The 14,997-nt window shown below is 32.9% G+C and overlaps 4 protein-coding genes across 5 annotated transcripts in view; 2 read left to right on the forward strand and 2 right to left on the reverse strand.

The window, feature by feature from the left end:
• The window catches only part of LOC105215923 (ATP-binding cassette sub-family G member 1), a 39,726-nt gene extending 38,870 nt beyond the window's left edge, over nt 1-856 (forward strand). The window contains exon 9 of the mRNA XM_011190119.3: nt 102-856. Coding sequence (XP_011188421.2) covers nt 102-443 — 342 coding nt within the window. The 3' untranslated portion in view covers nt 444-856. The remainder of the gene's footprint in view (nt 1-101) is intronic.
• A 258-nt stretch (nt 857-1,114) lies between these two features.
• LOC105215913 (serine/threonine-protein kinase RIO1) lies at nt 1,115-3,263 on the reverse strand. Its single transcript, XM_011190107.3, has 3 exons — nt 3,046-3,263; nt 1,631-2,932; nt 1,115-1,569 (listed from the first exon to the last, which is right to left on the reverse strand). Exons 1-3 carry the CDS (start codon nt 3,106-3,108, stop codon nt 1,162-1,164), a joined length of 1,773 nt encoding a protein of 590 aa, XP_011188409.2. The 5' UTR covers nt 3,109-3,263; the 3' UTR covers nt 1,115-1,161.
• A 427-nt stretch (nt 3,264-3,690) lies between these two features.
• Nucleotides 3,691-4,754, forward strand: LOC105215903 (DNA-directed RNA polymerase III subunit RPC8). The gene is made up of 3 exons (XM_011190097.3): nt 3,691-3,955; nt 4,020-4,508; nt 4,569-4,754. Exons 1-3 carry the CDS (start codon nt 3,845-3,847, stop codon nt 4,710-4,712), a joined length of 744 nt encoding a protein of 247 aa, XP_011188399.2. The 5' UTR covers nt 3,691-3,844; the 3' UTR covers nt 4,713-4,754.
• Nucleotides 4,755-10,327: 5,573 nt separating this feature from the next.
• Nucleotides 10,328-14,997, reverse strand: part of LOC105215889 (F-box/LRR-repeat protein 16) — a 173,397-nt gene continuing 168,727 nt past the window's right edge. For both annotated transcript variants that reach the window (XM_011190086.3, XM_011190078.3), the window contains exons 5-6: nt 12,946-13,141; nt 10,328-10,902 (exon numbers count right to left, since the gene is read on the reverse strand). In XM_011190086.3, the coding sequence (XP_011188388.2) occupies nt 10,605-10,902; nt 12,946-13,141 (494 nt within the window). In that variant the 3' untranslated portion in view covers nt 10,328-10,604. The remainder of the gene's footprint in view (nt 10,903-12,945; nt 13,142-14,997) is intronic.

Below are 14,997 nucleotides of genomic sequence, written 5' to 3' on the forward strand. Positions count from 1 at the left end.
AGATTTATATACAAAAACTACGAAGCAAATAAATAAATTAATATAGAAATTCGTTGAAACTACCGATACTTGTCTAAAAACTATCTTCCTCTTTTTTACAGAACGGCAGCGCTGTTGGCCCCTTAATGATTGCGCCCCTCATGGGTTTGGCCATATATGGTTTCGACTTTGCCGCACAAATCCCATACGCCATGAATCTGCTCATGAAATTCAGTTACATACGTGTGGCTGTGGTGGCGTTAATACTCTGCGTGTTCGGCTTTGATCGTCCCGAATTGGAGTGTAACGAAATGTATTGCCATTTTGGTGATCCGAGAGTATTACTGAAATTCTTAGACATCGAACAGCTATCGATGTGGTATCTCTTCTCACTACTCACCACGCTTATGCTCTTCTACAGAGTGCTAATGTATTTGAGTTTGCGCAGACGTTGTGGCACATAAATAACGGTATTAACGCGAATTGTTAAATTAAATATTGTATATGTGATTTTTAGGGTTAAGTGGTAATGTAAGGGTTAATTAAATTGAATTTGAGGGATTTTTGGTTAAAGTTTGTAAGTTGCTGCTTAAATAAGGGTATATTAAAGCTAAAAGCTGCTGAAAGTGGTATATTAGTGTATATAAAATTATTAGTAAGCAATTTTATGCTGTGATAAATATTTAGTAAAATTAAGATATTTTTTGTAAGAAGGAAATTGATAAAAAATTTGGTTAAACTGAAACATTTCATGTTTTTTACGCTCGGAAAAGAAATTTATTGTCATAAAATACTTAAATATATTCCATTTGTATGTACATCAAGTATTTAAATATATTTTTTTAAATAAAAATATTTTTTATGAAAAAAATACAAATTTTTTTTTTTTATAGAAAGAATATAGAGCTGCAATATACTCCATAATAATGTTTCTCCATTTAGTTTGTTTTTAATAAAATATTTCTTTTATAAAATAATGTAAAGAAAAAAAATCTATTCGAACAAAAAATGTATTTTTTTAAACTAAAAAGAATTTATTATATTATGCTGCATTATACTTCATTATAATGTTAAATCGTTCTTCATTTTTTATTAAAATATTTTTTTCATAAAATATTTTTTTATAATTTAAAAAAAAGTACTAATTTTTAATAAAAGCATGCGGTTTTCAACCATTAAAAATTATTTGCGCGTGCTCGCCACCTTCTCTTTCCGCTTCTTGACATGCTTTTTAACCTTCACTTTGCGTTTCTCCGCCTTTGCCTCTTTAACCGCTTTCTTACGCGCTTTTTTGCTCTCAGGAGATTCGTCACGTGGACGCGAGGAATTGATAAAGCTAGTGTTACCATCACCCTCAGCCTCGGAGTCTTCTTCCTCGTCTTCTTCATCTTCACTTGCATCGGTGCCGTCGTCGTTGGTTTTTGTGGCGTTTGCTATATTTTCTTTATTCTCATTTTCACCATCGCCAGCCAGTATAGCAGGTTTCTCCTGTACATTGAGCTCAGCGTTTAAGCCAGTAATTTTACCATATATAAGATCTTGCTTAACACCTTTCTTGGCCTTATCGACATCGCGCTCAAAGTGACGCACCTGAAAGAAAATTTTAAATTAAAAAAAAAATTAAATTTTTGTCTTTTAAAAAATCTCATACCTCATCCAAACGCTTGGGTATGTAGGTGTTCTGCCACACCGCCTCATCGATTTTCTCTTGCGCCGTGATCGCTTCAAAATCGCGATCTTTGATCTCTTCAGATATACGCTCCAAACACGCCTCCATATTCTCCTCTGTAATCGACTGATCTGTTATGAAGTCAAACAGCTCTTTCACAGTCATTGTGGCCACCGAACGTTTGCGGAAGAAATCGGATATGTTGGCGCAATCTTTACGCAAAAAGTCAAATGCATGCGGGTGATCGTGCTCCACCGACTGACTCACATCGATGATGATTAGTTGCCCATCTTGTAGTAAAATATTAAATTCTGACAAATCTGCATGCACCAATTTGCATTTGTTGTAGATACGCCACATAAGCACCACACACTCACGATAGAGCTCACGCGCTTTGGAGGTAGTCAACTCCACATCTTTCAGTTTTGGTGACGGCCAACCATTTTTGCCACAGAAACGCATCACCAACACATGTGAACGCAAGAGTAAGGGTTCCGGCACTGGTACACCGGCATTATGCATACGCAAATAGTTACGCATCTCCTTCTCCGCCCAGGTGCGCACCATTTTGCGTGGATTGTGACGACAGTAGCCGTGTCGAAAACGAAATTCACCCGATACATACTTATCACGATCTTTGAATATCAAAATGGATGTTTTATAGATTTTGATCGCGTATTCATCGTCCTCCTTCGAAACAGCATGGTACACATTCGCCTCTTTGCCAGTCGAAATGCAGCCATTGATCTCTTGTATAAAACCACGATTTAACAATTTGAACAGTATCATACGTGTACGTGGATCCATAACTTGCTCAGCTGTCGCGCGATCATGCTTATCGCGCACACGCACACGTTCCGCTTCTTGACGCCGATCGAATGTGACCAAGCGATTGGCGGCCTGCGCGCTCATATTGGCATTCGGATCGTATTTCTCGACATTGATGCGCGCGGAGTAACGTTTCAAAAGTTTTTCATTCGGTTGATAGCTGTTCAAACGATTAGACTGTGCGGCGCTGCCAGCATTTGTATTGCCTGTGTGGTTGAGTGAAATTTGCGCATTGTGCTTTTGGTAGCCGGTATAAGACTCTTCATAGTCATAAGCATCATCACTGGCTTCATTGTAGTCATAATCATCTTCGGCTTCTTCATTGTCATCTTGCTCGTCTGCGCTTGTTTCGTCTATTATATTCTTCAAATCGTCGTTTTCAATTTCACCTTCTGCGATATCCTTGAACATGACATGCTTGACGGTCAAGTTTTTGAAGTTATTCACCAAGTTATTCTGAAATGGAAGGATAAATTTTATCAAGAACAGTTGTGTATTATTAATTTTTCAATTTGTTCCAATTATGCTGCTGCCAATTGGTTAGTTTGCAGCATTTGCCTGTTAAGCACCTTATATGGTATTTCCTCCTCCTCGTCAGCATCACTGAACTGATGCGAGTCCCTTTCGGTCATCTCTAAACTCTTATACACTTTTCGTTTATGGAAATACAAACTATTAACACAATATTAGAAGAAAACTAAATTAATAACGAAATCCACACGTGCTGGTTGGTGGCAGTGCTTAATTTTCAAGTTGCTTGTGCTGCTTCTTATATAGCTTGTACTAGTTCACAATTGCTTTGTTGTGAAATAAGGATTTCAAAATGTTGTTGTTTCAAAACTTGTGAAATGGTAATTTCATACAAAATTTATATTTTATGGAAATAAAATATTTTTTTTTGGAAAATGTTGCAAATTGAGGCATCAAATATTTCATAATAAAATCATACTTAGATATTTATTGGAATAATTATATTTTCTTTTATGCATTCAGAATGAGTAATAAAATGTAATAATTAGACAATAAAAAAGTAGTTGAAATACCTTAATTGTTTTTTCTTTATTTTTCTTATAATTTATAATTTAATGAATATGGCACAATAGCTTAGTTGGCTTATTTGTTTTGATTATATTTTTCTTATTTTTGCTTATGCATCAGTATTCGCATTTATTTACGTTGCAGAATCAAAACAAACTAAGCAATGACAAGTGAACAGCTGATAGCAACACGCCGTACTAAAAAGGGTCACAATAAATCGTAAGCAATGCGAGTTTCGGCAAAATATCTGTAATCTTAACTTTGCTTTAAATTGTTATTAGTTAAAACGTTCTATATTATAAATACACATAACAAGAAGCAGTACTACAAATGTTTGTGCTCGCCGAATTGAAGGATACTATACGCATAGCGCCGGATCAATTTCAATTGAAATTGGTTGAAGCGATACGCGACGAAATCAACCGGAAGTTGGCCAATAAGGTAAGCAATGTGTAATATTTAACTATTTTTATTAATTAAATAATAAATTTCCATTTATATTTAGGTTCTACTAAATCTCGGCCTCTGCATTGCGCTCAAAGATATAGTCTCTTTGAAAGATTCCATAATACTACCCGGTGATGGCGCTTCACACACCGAAGTGCTATTTCGTTACATTGTCTTTCGACCAACCATTGGCAGCATACTCACTGGGAAAATACGTAGTTGCAGTCGTGAAGGTGTACACGTGACCTTGGGTTTCTTCGACGATATACTGATACCACCGTCAGCGTTACAACATCCCTCCCGCTTTGAAGAAGCCGAACAAGCGTGGGTGTGGGAATACCCGCTGGAAGATGGTGCCAAGCATGATTTGTTTATGGATATCGGTGAGCCTATCAAATTTCGTGTGTCGCGTGAAATTTTCGAGGAAAGTTCACCCATTGGACCGCCAAAAACAGATCCACAGCAAGCAAGCACTTCAGCAGCGGCTACGGCGGCGGCAGCAGCGTCTTCGCAACAAACTGAAGTTAAAACGCCGTATCGAATAGTGGTTGGTGGCAATGTGTGAAAATATATTTTTTTAAATGATTTTGAATTATTTTATTTAAAGGCTGCCATCAATGAATCGGGTTTGGGCGTGTTGTCATGGTGGGATCAACAAAATCAGGCTGCTGAGGAAGGTGACGAAAATGAGGATGAAGATAATGCGGAATATGAAAATGACGAAGATGGCGAAGGTGCCTATGAAGAATGAAATAAATATTTTTATACAAAGAATAGCGTTTGAATTTTCAATTTTTGAACGGTGTTAAGTGAAAAGTGAATTTAGTGGCTCAGTGTTGTTATATGGAAAATGTTTGCTGAAATTGTTGTGGAAAGTTGTTTTTAGTAGTTCTGGCGAATTTTAAAGCATTGAAATAATGTGTTGCCAATTGTGATATATAAAGTGAAGCCCAGGCAATATGGTTTGTCCAGTGTGAAAGTAGAGCTAGAGCAATAGGTTCAGCAAGAGTGCGTACGCTCAATTCCAAATCCTATTCTTATTTTAAAAAATTTATATTTCTCACTATTGGTATTTGTTTTTAGTGAAATCGTCCGCTACCCTAATCCCTCACACTAAATGAAAACAATATTTCACTACGGTGATTTTTCATTTTTGAAATATTTTATTTTCAAATTTGCATATCATTTGTGGTCTTTGCATGCTTTTATTTAAATTTGAGACAATATTTATCATAGCTGCTTACTTACATATATAATTTTTTTTTTTAATTTCTTTTATCACTTAATTTTAAAAACAGTGTATCTTTTCAATTATTTGTGTAGGTATTTATTTTAATTTGCTTTTCGTATTTTTTTCTTCAAAGTATAAAGCAATATATTATTTTGTTTTATGAAGTTCATCACTTGTATACTTTATACGACATAATATTTGCATAATTTAAAATTTGATGAATTTTGTTTTTAATTTAATTTTTTGTTAATTATTATTTTTTTTATTAAGTTTTTTTATTTCAATTTTTATATTTAGTTCACTTAATAATAATTAATTTAATTCTTTTTTAAACAATTAATTTTTTAACGCTACATTTACAATTATTATGCAGTCTGCACACACTAAGGGAATTATATAACACATACATAAATATTTTTTTAGACACAAATTAATTAAAAGTAAGTTTTTTGTTTTTAAATTATATTTAGCTTAAAAAAGGTTTTGCACTTTAATGTGTATTGCACAATTCAGTTTAGAAAATTAGTAATAATAACGCCTCACATGTACACTTAATTTAATTTTATAGTTTTTTGTAATGTTTTGTAGTTTTTTTTTTTACTTGTAATCTTGTGTTACCATTCTAGTCTATAAAGTTATTATTTATTTTACAATTAATTTTTTTGTTTATGCTAAAAGTCATTTTATTTAATATCAATTGCCAAAATTTAATATATTTTAATTTTATTTTATACCTTTAAACTACATAGATGTTTAATGTTTTACTTTGATGACGTTGTTGTTTTTGCCATTTTATTAGTGCTTTATTTTTTGTAAATTTTTTTTGTGAAACATTACTTTTGCACATTTTATTAATTATTAATTCATTTGCAATTTTAACTTTTTCTTTGACTGCTTATCTCTTTTTTTTTCCCCAAATGTTCTTAAAAAACTTTTACTATTTTTTATCTTTATTTATCATATACACTTTTCTTTTCATTAGTGTTTCTCTTTCTTTTTATTTTTGTTCGTCTCAAAAACTAATTTATTTTTTGTTTTTATTTTTGTATTGTTTTCTTCTCTCCCTCTCTTTATTTATTATTATAACATGTATTTTCCTTCCATTTATTTTTTCCACTGTATGTCTATACAATTTTTTTCCTTCAGTTTATTCTTCTTTTAAATTTTACTCAATTTTCCAGCATTTCTCTAGATTTCTACATTTCTTGTATGGTTTTTGTTGTTGTAGCAGCATAAAAAATATTGAAATAGTTTTGAAAAATGCTATTAGTTATTACTCGGATTTATATTTGGCATCACTCCGATTATATAGAATAGACTTTGGTATGAACGGATCTCTCTTTGGTAATCAACTTCGCGTTGTCCTTGATTTGTTTTTATTTTTCCTTTTATTTACATTCTGTGGTTCCTTACTCAGGCTTCCTAAACCCTCACTAATAATTTTCAAATCCTAAGTTATCCTGTTTTTAAGTTCCTTCACTCCAATACTTTGTCTCTATATGAACCTGTTTTAAGACTACTTACTTATTTGTATTCTTCTTCTTTTAAGTGCTCCTAATTTGTCTTTAGTTGTTCTGAGATCCATAATCTCGAATGTCCGGTTACTATTTCATTTAAGGTCCTTCATATATATAATATTGAGTTCTCTGTATAATTAAAACTGAATTTTAACTTTTCTGTTTTCAGATTTCTTTCAACTCGCCTCTTTTACTTTCTATCTATTTCTCTTTGTCTTAATTTTTAATACATTCTTTGGTATGCGCTTTTCGTTCTTCTTCATAATCTCTTACTATATTTTGTATACATTTTTCTCCATAATTTGCTTGTAAATTTTTTTCGGTTTCTGTTTCTGTCTCTGTTTTTTCGTAAATTTTCCATTTTCTAGCTAAGAGTTTGTTATATATTATATATTGAACTCCTTTTGTAAGATTACTTTCTACAAGTAACTATGGATATTTGTGGTTGTTCTACGGCATAGTTTTAAAGCTTTTTCATGCATATAAAAATGTAGCTTTAGATTTTTTTTAAACCGATTTTTTATATTTGATTCTGCTTTAGCTTTTTTACTTTATTTTATGGATTACTTTATTTATAGCAGTTTGTAAGTGTATTTCTGTTTTAGTTAAACGTCTAGTTCATATTATTTATCAATTAAGCTTTCACTGCTTTCGTTTTTAAAAGCTTTCACTATTGTATCATTTTATTCCTCACTATTTAAAGTACTTTAGAAGTTGCCTCGGCATTAAAGTTATGAAAATGAAGTATTTATATGTTCTGGTATGCTTTACTACAATGAAATTCGTATGTCATATTTTTAACAAAGCTTTCTTAAGTTTTTGTTTTATAAATTTTATTTCGAACTTTACTTAAACTGTTGTTTTGTATTTATTAAAGAATGTATGCCATTAGAAAATATTTAATTTTTTGTCAACTATTTTCATAGCTAAATGTACTACTTATAGAATTTATTTTATAGTTTCATCATTCTTATTTTTATTCTTTAATTTTTAATTCGTCGGTACTTGAGTATTTTACAATTTATATCTATTGTTTTTGGTAAAGTACAGTTTTTAAAAGAACAGCGTTAAAGAGTTAAAGCTAAATTGCAAGCTTTTTCCAAGCATTTCTAGTGTGACAAAATTTAAGATGTTCCTCTGTTGATCTATTTTTTAAACGTGTGAAGTATGATAATTTAAATGTTGTGAAACAATATAAAAAATAAACAAATAAAACAATATTACTTCTTTAATAAAAAAAATATTTAAAAATGGTAAACGATAGCGAATTTTTTCGGTTTACCATAAATATAAAATTAAATATTCATTTTATTAACATTCCGTATGCTCAAACGTAGGTACAAGCTCTTTAACTGATTGTTTATTTTATTTCAGTAAAAGCTTTCCCGGCTAAAATAGCTTTCGCCTCCCGTTTACCGTCAAGCTTTGATTTTCTGTAATGTAAATATTTAATCAATAAATTATTTGCTTCATGGTTTGAAAGCTCTGATTAGGGCGAAAGATAAACTTCTAAAGTGAAAGCTTGTATTTTTAGTTTGAACATTATACTACAGCTTTTAGCAATGACAAAAGTAGCTGCCGTTTTAGCTTCGAGCTTTGATTTTCTGTAAATATTCAATGAAGTAATTATTTCTTTATGCTTCGAAAGTTCTGTTGAAGGTGAAAGTCAAGCTTTGAAAGTGAAAGCTTTTGTTTTTAGTTTAAATATTTCAGTAGAGCTTTTGGCATATATGTACATATCTATTGACAAATTTCATTTGTGTAATATAGAATTTTTCTGTAAAGCTTTTACATATTAATGATTGTGTGTAGTTACTTGTATGAATATGAACTAAGTGGGCGGATTTCTTTATTTATTGTGGAACTGAAGTAATCGTAACTGTACTTAAACTTAGCTAACATAGTAAATATAATTGAAAACTTTCATAAAAATAAATAAATCAATGATTTATGTACATTCCATATTATCATATTCAGCATTGCAGTATTGATTTGAAAGCTCTATTTTATGTAAATATGAGTACTATTTTTTAACATGTTTCGTAAAATAAACGGTTTAAGTGATAGAAAGTACAGTTTTCTTTATCTTCAATTATATACTTGAGTGTAGCTTCGTGAAAGCTCTACATTTCCCCATGAACACGACATTTCCTCTAAGTCTTTGCTGAGTTATTTTACATGCGATAACTTTAAAGATTTCGCAGGTATATTTCAGACTCTAAAGGCATTCCGTAAGCCAGGCGCCGTATACATTACTATCCGAATAAATAAAAATATTAAGAATTCTAACCTAAAATATTAAATCACAGTAAAAATTTTTTAAAAGAAAACTAACCTTAACTTAAAGTAACTCACAGGCATTCAGTTGAAGTGGTGAATCCTTTTAAATACATATTTTATATAAGTATTGTGTGAAAGCTTATACTTTGAAAAGCTTTCGCACCGAAATATAAGATTCATAAGAGTCTGGCTCTAAGCTATGTATTCTTATGATGACTTTTTGTGAAAGTTTATGTCCTTGTGTGAAAGCCTAAGTGATTTTAAAAGCTTTCATATAAAGTAGAGTTATAATATTCTGAGGTTTATATTTAATGAGTGAAAGCTTGAGTGATTTTAAAAGCTTTTGTTTAAAGTATATTTTGCATTCTGAGTTTAACTGCAAGCTTTAGTAGTTTTAAAAGCTTTTGCATAAAGTACAGTTGCATAAAAGTCATATTCTGAGCTTTATATTTATAAGAGGCTTAACAAAACACGTCTTTAAAGCTTACAAAATAAGATGAGATTCTTGCTGGGACCAATTCTGAACCAATTGTAGTAATGACAATACTATAAACGTAATGGGTAGGAAGTTTATCTAATTTTGAAAATTTTCGTATGGGTTTCTTCACTAATATTAAAAAATAAAAACTAAAAAAAATTAATACATAAATAATAATAATAATAATAGTACAAAAATATTTTATTAAAACATTTTGAAAAAAATAACGGCATTTAAAAATATTATGATATATGAAATTTTCATTAAATTTTGTATACACTTTAATAGCGTTAAATAATTTCATATTCGCTACTTAACATTTCTAAAATAAATTATGGCAACAGTTTTCAAATTTGAGATTTTTTTACTTTAGAAACCTGCATGATATTTGTTTATAGAACTTTTAAAAATATTGCTTAAAATTGTATATTTTTATGTAATTTGAGGAACATTGGCATTGTTTAGCAGTAATATAAATATACTAGATTAGATTATTTTAAATTACTCACTTTACAATATTGTTTTCTATGTTGTTGCTGTATTTTTTATATGAAAAGTTGTAAAACAAGTTATAGGAAAATTACGCAAGAACATTTGTGTACGGTTATTGGACTGTTATTTGATGTTTGAAAAATTTGCTGGCATATTTTATATTTTTTTAAGAAAAAATTCTTAAAATTTTATAAAAATAATTTATTTTTACCGAAAAAAGAAATAAATTAAATTAAATAAAAAATAATTAGAAATAAATTATTATTATTAATATTATTAAATTAATTATTTTTCTTCTAAAATTAAAAATGCAAACATATTTTTCAAACAAAAGATAACCACTCTCTCATACACTTTTTGGTGATCTATTTTCAATATTAGGCATAGTAAGTATGTATACATTTGCTTTAGAAATATTTTCAGTGCAGTTTTTTCCATAGTAGCTCACAGCAGTTCATCCATCAGAAACATCTACTGTCTGTTGTCATTACCACTTCATAGTCAATATGTAGCAAACGCAAGTATCATAAACTGTGACAGAGTTGCATATCTACTTTCAACTGCTCTCCCCCACAAATTGCTCCACGCCTGCGGCTTCTTGTACATGGCACATGCAATTAACGCCACTGCAACTACGCAAACGTATTATTCAATGATTAAGCAACGTGGCAAATGTTCTTTCAAATAGTCGAACAACTCGTGTGAGGCGCCCGGACAATTGGTCAGCTCGAGTTCTTGCAAATGACGCAGCTGTATTAGACTGGACAGGCCGGAGGAGGTGAGCAGTGGACAGCCGGCGAGTGAGAGTACTTGTAGATTTCGCATTGAGCATAAGTGTTGTAGGCCGAAGTCACGCACTTGTGAACACCAGCGTAGAAAGAGTGCGGTTAGTGAGAGCATGGTCGAGATGTAGCCGACACCGATGTCGGTGATGTGTACGCATCTGAAATGGATGGAAAGGTGTTTTGTTTGTTAAATCGTTTAAGGTGTCAAATCTGAATTGCTCAAGGTTGTTTGAGAAATGCTATTTGAGGTTATTTTGAGTGACAATAAGTGTTACGCCGCCCCTAACTTGTCGTTGGTTTCATGGAGGAGATTTAAGAAAGAGACTGGGAGGTGATAGGGGTATGTCCTAAAAATATGCAGTATAAGAATAATTTTTGGACAGATAACTTAAAGTGGAACCGTTAGTCCATAAAAATATGATTTAACTTGTTACTTAGATTTTGATACACCAAATCTCGAACAGTATTGATATCAATTATATAAATAGATTATTATCATTAGTTACGTCTTAAAGACTGGTTAAGGAATGCCTATCCTCACTATCAGATCACTTCGCAATCAGAATACTTTGGACGCCTGGAATCACAGGAAATTGCTAAGCTGATAAGCTTGCTAGATTAGGTACGTCAGTCTCACCTACAGTGGAATGGGAACAAATGGGAGCACCACTATCCCTTTGTAATTTACTACTAGATGGATGAGCTTTAATTGAACTGAACAAGTTCTGAACTAGCTTGTTCTATCGCAAGATTCTTCTGGTCCAAGGTAAAACGCAAGAGGTCTAAGTCAGTAAGAACAATCTTTGCATAGTCTAAACGTATTTCTTATGGTGGGGAACTTCCATTGAACCAAACCTAGTGTTCAAATTTGAAGGGATCAAAAACAGAATTCTCTCGAAAATTTTTCGCTTTTGAAGACGTTCAATTGCTTAGTGGGATCTATAAAATACTCATTTACTTCTCAATGCGGAGCTTGGTGGTACGTAGAGAACTACAATACCAAAGCGACGTAAAGCTTTCTCAGTGTCACTGCTGGTTTACTTTCAAACTTGTGTCAGTATATGGCATTCCTGGTTAAGGTGGACCTTAATATTCAAAGTTTCAACAAATGACGCAGCTAAACTAGTCCGGAACCAAAAGGAACTTCTACTGACTGCGACTCATCTAGTTCTGTATTTCGTTCATAAATCAGTAAGTACTTAGAAGATTTCGTTTAGAGAAGTCACTGTGCAATAATGCCTGTTTATGTGAGCGAAATGGAGCTTTCTAGGGCAAGTTCTGAGATGAGATCCAGATACAAATAATCAACTGGAACGCTATTAACTGGAATCCACAAGGCAGCAGAAGGAAACTCCGAACCGCTCTAACGTGGAGAAGAAATTTGGACATCGAAATAAGTAGCTAAGGTACAAGAAAGTTGGTGTCAAGTTAAGAGGATAACACAAGTACGAAATGAATGTAAGAATATCATTGGGGCCCTTTTCTCCCCTCCGGAGCCATAGGATACAAAATTCATATGTAATAGACTCGAAGGCAGCAAAGGAATGCTGTTCGGTCTAACTCACAGATTCCATAATATTCGAAGGCTTTGCGAGGTATGCATGAATACTCATTTAAAAATATGTACAGCAATCGACTGAGGTTGTTAAAGTATTGTTCATAGTAAGATTTGAATTCTGCTACCAAAAATGAGACAGCATTCTTAAATGACTTTGTCATGGTCGTAATTGAAGTATTTCGAAGGACCTTCATATAGAATTTCCAGTATACTCTTCCATTCGCAAGTGGGTTGCTATACTTATTTTGTACAGACATTATAAGCATCGAATGCATATGGATTTCCAGTCCAGATGCCCAGAAGAGTTTGTTGAAGATCCAACCACGAAACTGAAAGGCTTTAAAATTAAGTTGAACGAGATATCTAATACACTAATGAAACGAAGGGAATATGTTGGATATATCATACATGAATATTTGGTTCATATGTGAACAACACCTCGACAGCTAAGTACCGACCGTTGTCTCTGTGCCTCAAATCGATACAAAAGATGGTAAGTTATCTCAAATTGCTTTCGAATATCTACCGTAGTCTCCAGATTAGGACCCCAGAGACCTTGCTTTCACTTTCTAGTAAATTTCTTGATACTCTGAGCATCATATCATGCATATCGGAATTTTTTTGTAGATTCCTTCAAACTTACCTATCCAACGTCAGCTCCTCCAGCTGATTTAGATCACAGGCAATATACTCCAGCGATGCGTCCGTAATGCGCGGACACCACGACAAATCGAGGGCACGTAACTTTTGCAGATTCTCGGCAATCAATTCCACGCCATCATCGGTGAGTTTACTGCAACCGGATAGACTAAGTACCGTTAAGTGGGGCAAAGAGTGCACTGCAATGAGAAAGAGAGAGAGTAGAATACATGAGAAAGGAATTACAAGCTGACGCGAAAAATATATTAAAATATTGTAGAAAATAAAAATATAAGTTTGTAGAAGATGAGGTTAGACGGCACTACATACTTATGTATATATATATACAGTTACACAAATTGTGAAAAATTTCAATGGCCGTGTGATGACTCATTGGCAGCATGAATGAATGAAAAATTCGTTGCGCAACACTACACGTGGCAGAAGGACGAAAAAGTTTTCCATACACTGAAAGCTGAGGTTGGCACATAACAGGGTTGCATGAAAGGCAAATTTATGTAGTATATATACGTATGTATGTATGTATATATGTAAAGATGTATATAATGGCGGGCACTCATATTTTATTGCATAGCATGAGAGCAGTCGGTTGCTCTGCGACAGCTGAACCACACCAAAGTAATGTCAACGCGTTGCAACAACATACAATGCAGTTATTTTCGCAGCAGCATGTTGCGAAATGGAATAAAATAAAATATATGTATGTATTTGTATTTGTATTTGTATGAATGAATAAATGAATGGTAAGTAATGCAAAATAAATGCAGATGACATACTTTGTTGTGGTTGCACTGACTGACGCAACAGCAGTAACGTTTGTACTTAGTACACAACGCGAGTCCAACTGAAAAAACACACACATAGATACTTAAGCGCTTGAAGGGTTGACTAAAAGACAGACGGTAAGATAATGTCGCGTTGCTGCGGAGGAACTGCGTCTGTCAGCATGACAGACGGCTGGCTGGCTGACCACTCGTGTAGACAAAGCTGATTTGTCTAGTACTGTATGAGACCGTCAAAGCACGCTCGCATATCATATTGCTGTTACCCGAGTAATTTATTCATGGCGAGTTAGCCGCAACTCAGTGTGTGTCAGTCTTCAGCTTGATTGCGATTTATCATCGCAAGTACTTACTGCATATTACTATATTTGGGTAAAATTATTTGAAGCAATGCTCTCATTTTTCATTTTGTGCATTAATCTTACTGCAGCATAGCAGTGGGATTACAAAGTCACATTTGTTAATAAATCCTTGTCGGGAGTTTGTGGTTAATTCTTTTCTAGTTTTTCTTGATTGACACTGGAGCCGGTTAAAATTTGTTCAAACAAAAAGGTTTTCCCTTATTGTAGTAGCAGTAGACTTTCTCATTCACTGGTAACACCAACATTCAAAGCTTTAAAAGCTTTACTTTGTAAGATAAAGGGTTGCCTCCTAGTTTTTAATTCACTGACCTAAGTTAAAGAGGTTCAGAGAAGTTAGAGGTGAACAATACAACTACAGAACTTAAAATTGGCCCCAGCTTCAAACAAACCTTAAGAAAGAGCTTAAATTTTTGATGGCGGTCCCCTTAAGCTGGCAATTACAAAGTCACGAACGTAGCTCTGTTTCTGTAAAAAGATTCTTATAAAATCTTTCCGTCGTTTTGAGGCGCTATTATCCTTCATTTGTTAGAAATAGTCGAAAACAGGTGAAAAGCTCAGTTATTTATGTAGCATGAATATAACAGAAGAAAAAGTCCCTAAATCTATTGAAGAGTGTTTCTGTAGAAGATGTGTAAAATGTAGTTTTAAGAGATGAATTTGTTTCAAAATAATCTACTTTTGATGTCATTTTGAAATCTACTTTTTAGTTCTAACGAATCTGGTGTTATTACTCATTGTCTTGAACATTTTCTCTTGAATGATTTGGTTGGTTGGTTGGTTGAAAAGGGAGGCGAAGAGAGCCTGACGGCAAGGCCATTATTAGACCCATTGTGCTCCCCGAAGGTACCCTGATAAGCGTCACCTGAACAACTCGGTCGATTTAACGAAGCT

This window comes from Zeugodacus cucurbitae, chromosome 4 (genome assembly GCF_028554725.1).
Source record: "Zeugodacus cucurbitae isolate PBARC_wt_2022May chromosome 4, idZeuCucr1.2, whole genome shotgun sequence".
NCBI classification, from domain to species: domain Eukaryota; kingdom Metazoa; phylum Arthropoda; class Insecta; order Diptera; family Tephritidae; genus Zeugodacus; species Zeugodacus cucurbitae.

Bases quoted from the DNA above. Each gene is read 5' to 3' on its own strand.
- LOC105215903 (XM_011190097.3), top strand. From the start codon at position 3,845: ATGTTTGTGCTCGCCGAATTGAAGGATACTATACGCATAGCGCCGGAT. The intron at 3,956-4,019 runs GTAAGCAATGTG...ATTTATATTTAG, and splicing joins ACCGGAAGTTGGCCAATAAG to GTTCTACTAAATCTCGGCCT. The intron at 4,509-4,568 runs GTTGGTGGCAAT...TTTTATTTAAAG, and splicing joins AAACGCCGTATCGAATAGTG to GCTGCCATCAATGAATCGGG.
- LOC105215913 (XM_011190107.3), bottom strand. From the start codon at position 3,108: ATGACCGAAAGGGACTCGCATCAGTTCAGTGATGCTGACGAGGAGGAG. The intron at 2,933-3,045 runs GTGCTTAACAGG...CTTCCATTTCAG, and splicing joins AGGAGGAAATACCATATAAG to AATAACTTGGTGAATAACTT. The intron at 1,570-1,630 runs GTATGAGATTTT...ATTTTCTTTCAG, and splicing joins TACCCAAGCGTTTGGATGAG to GTGCGTCACTTTGAGCGCGA.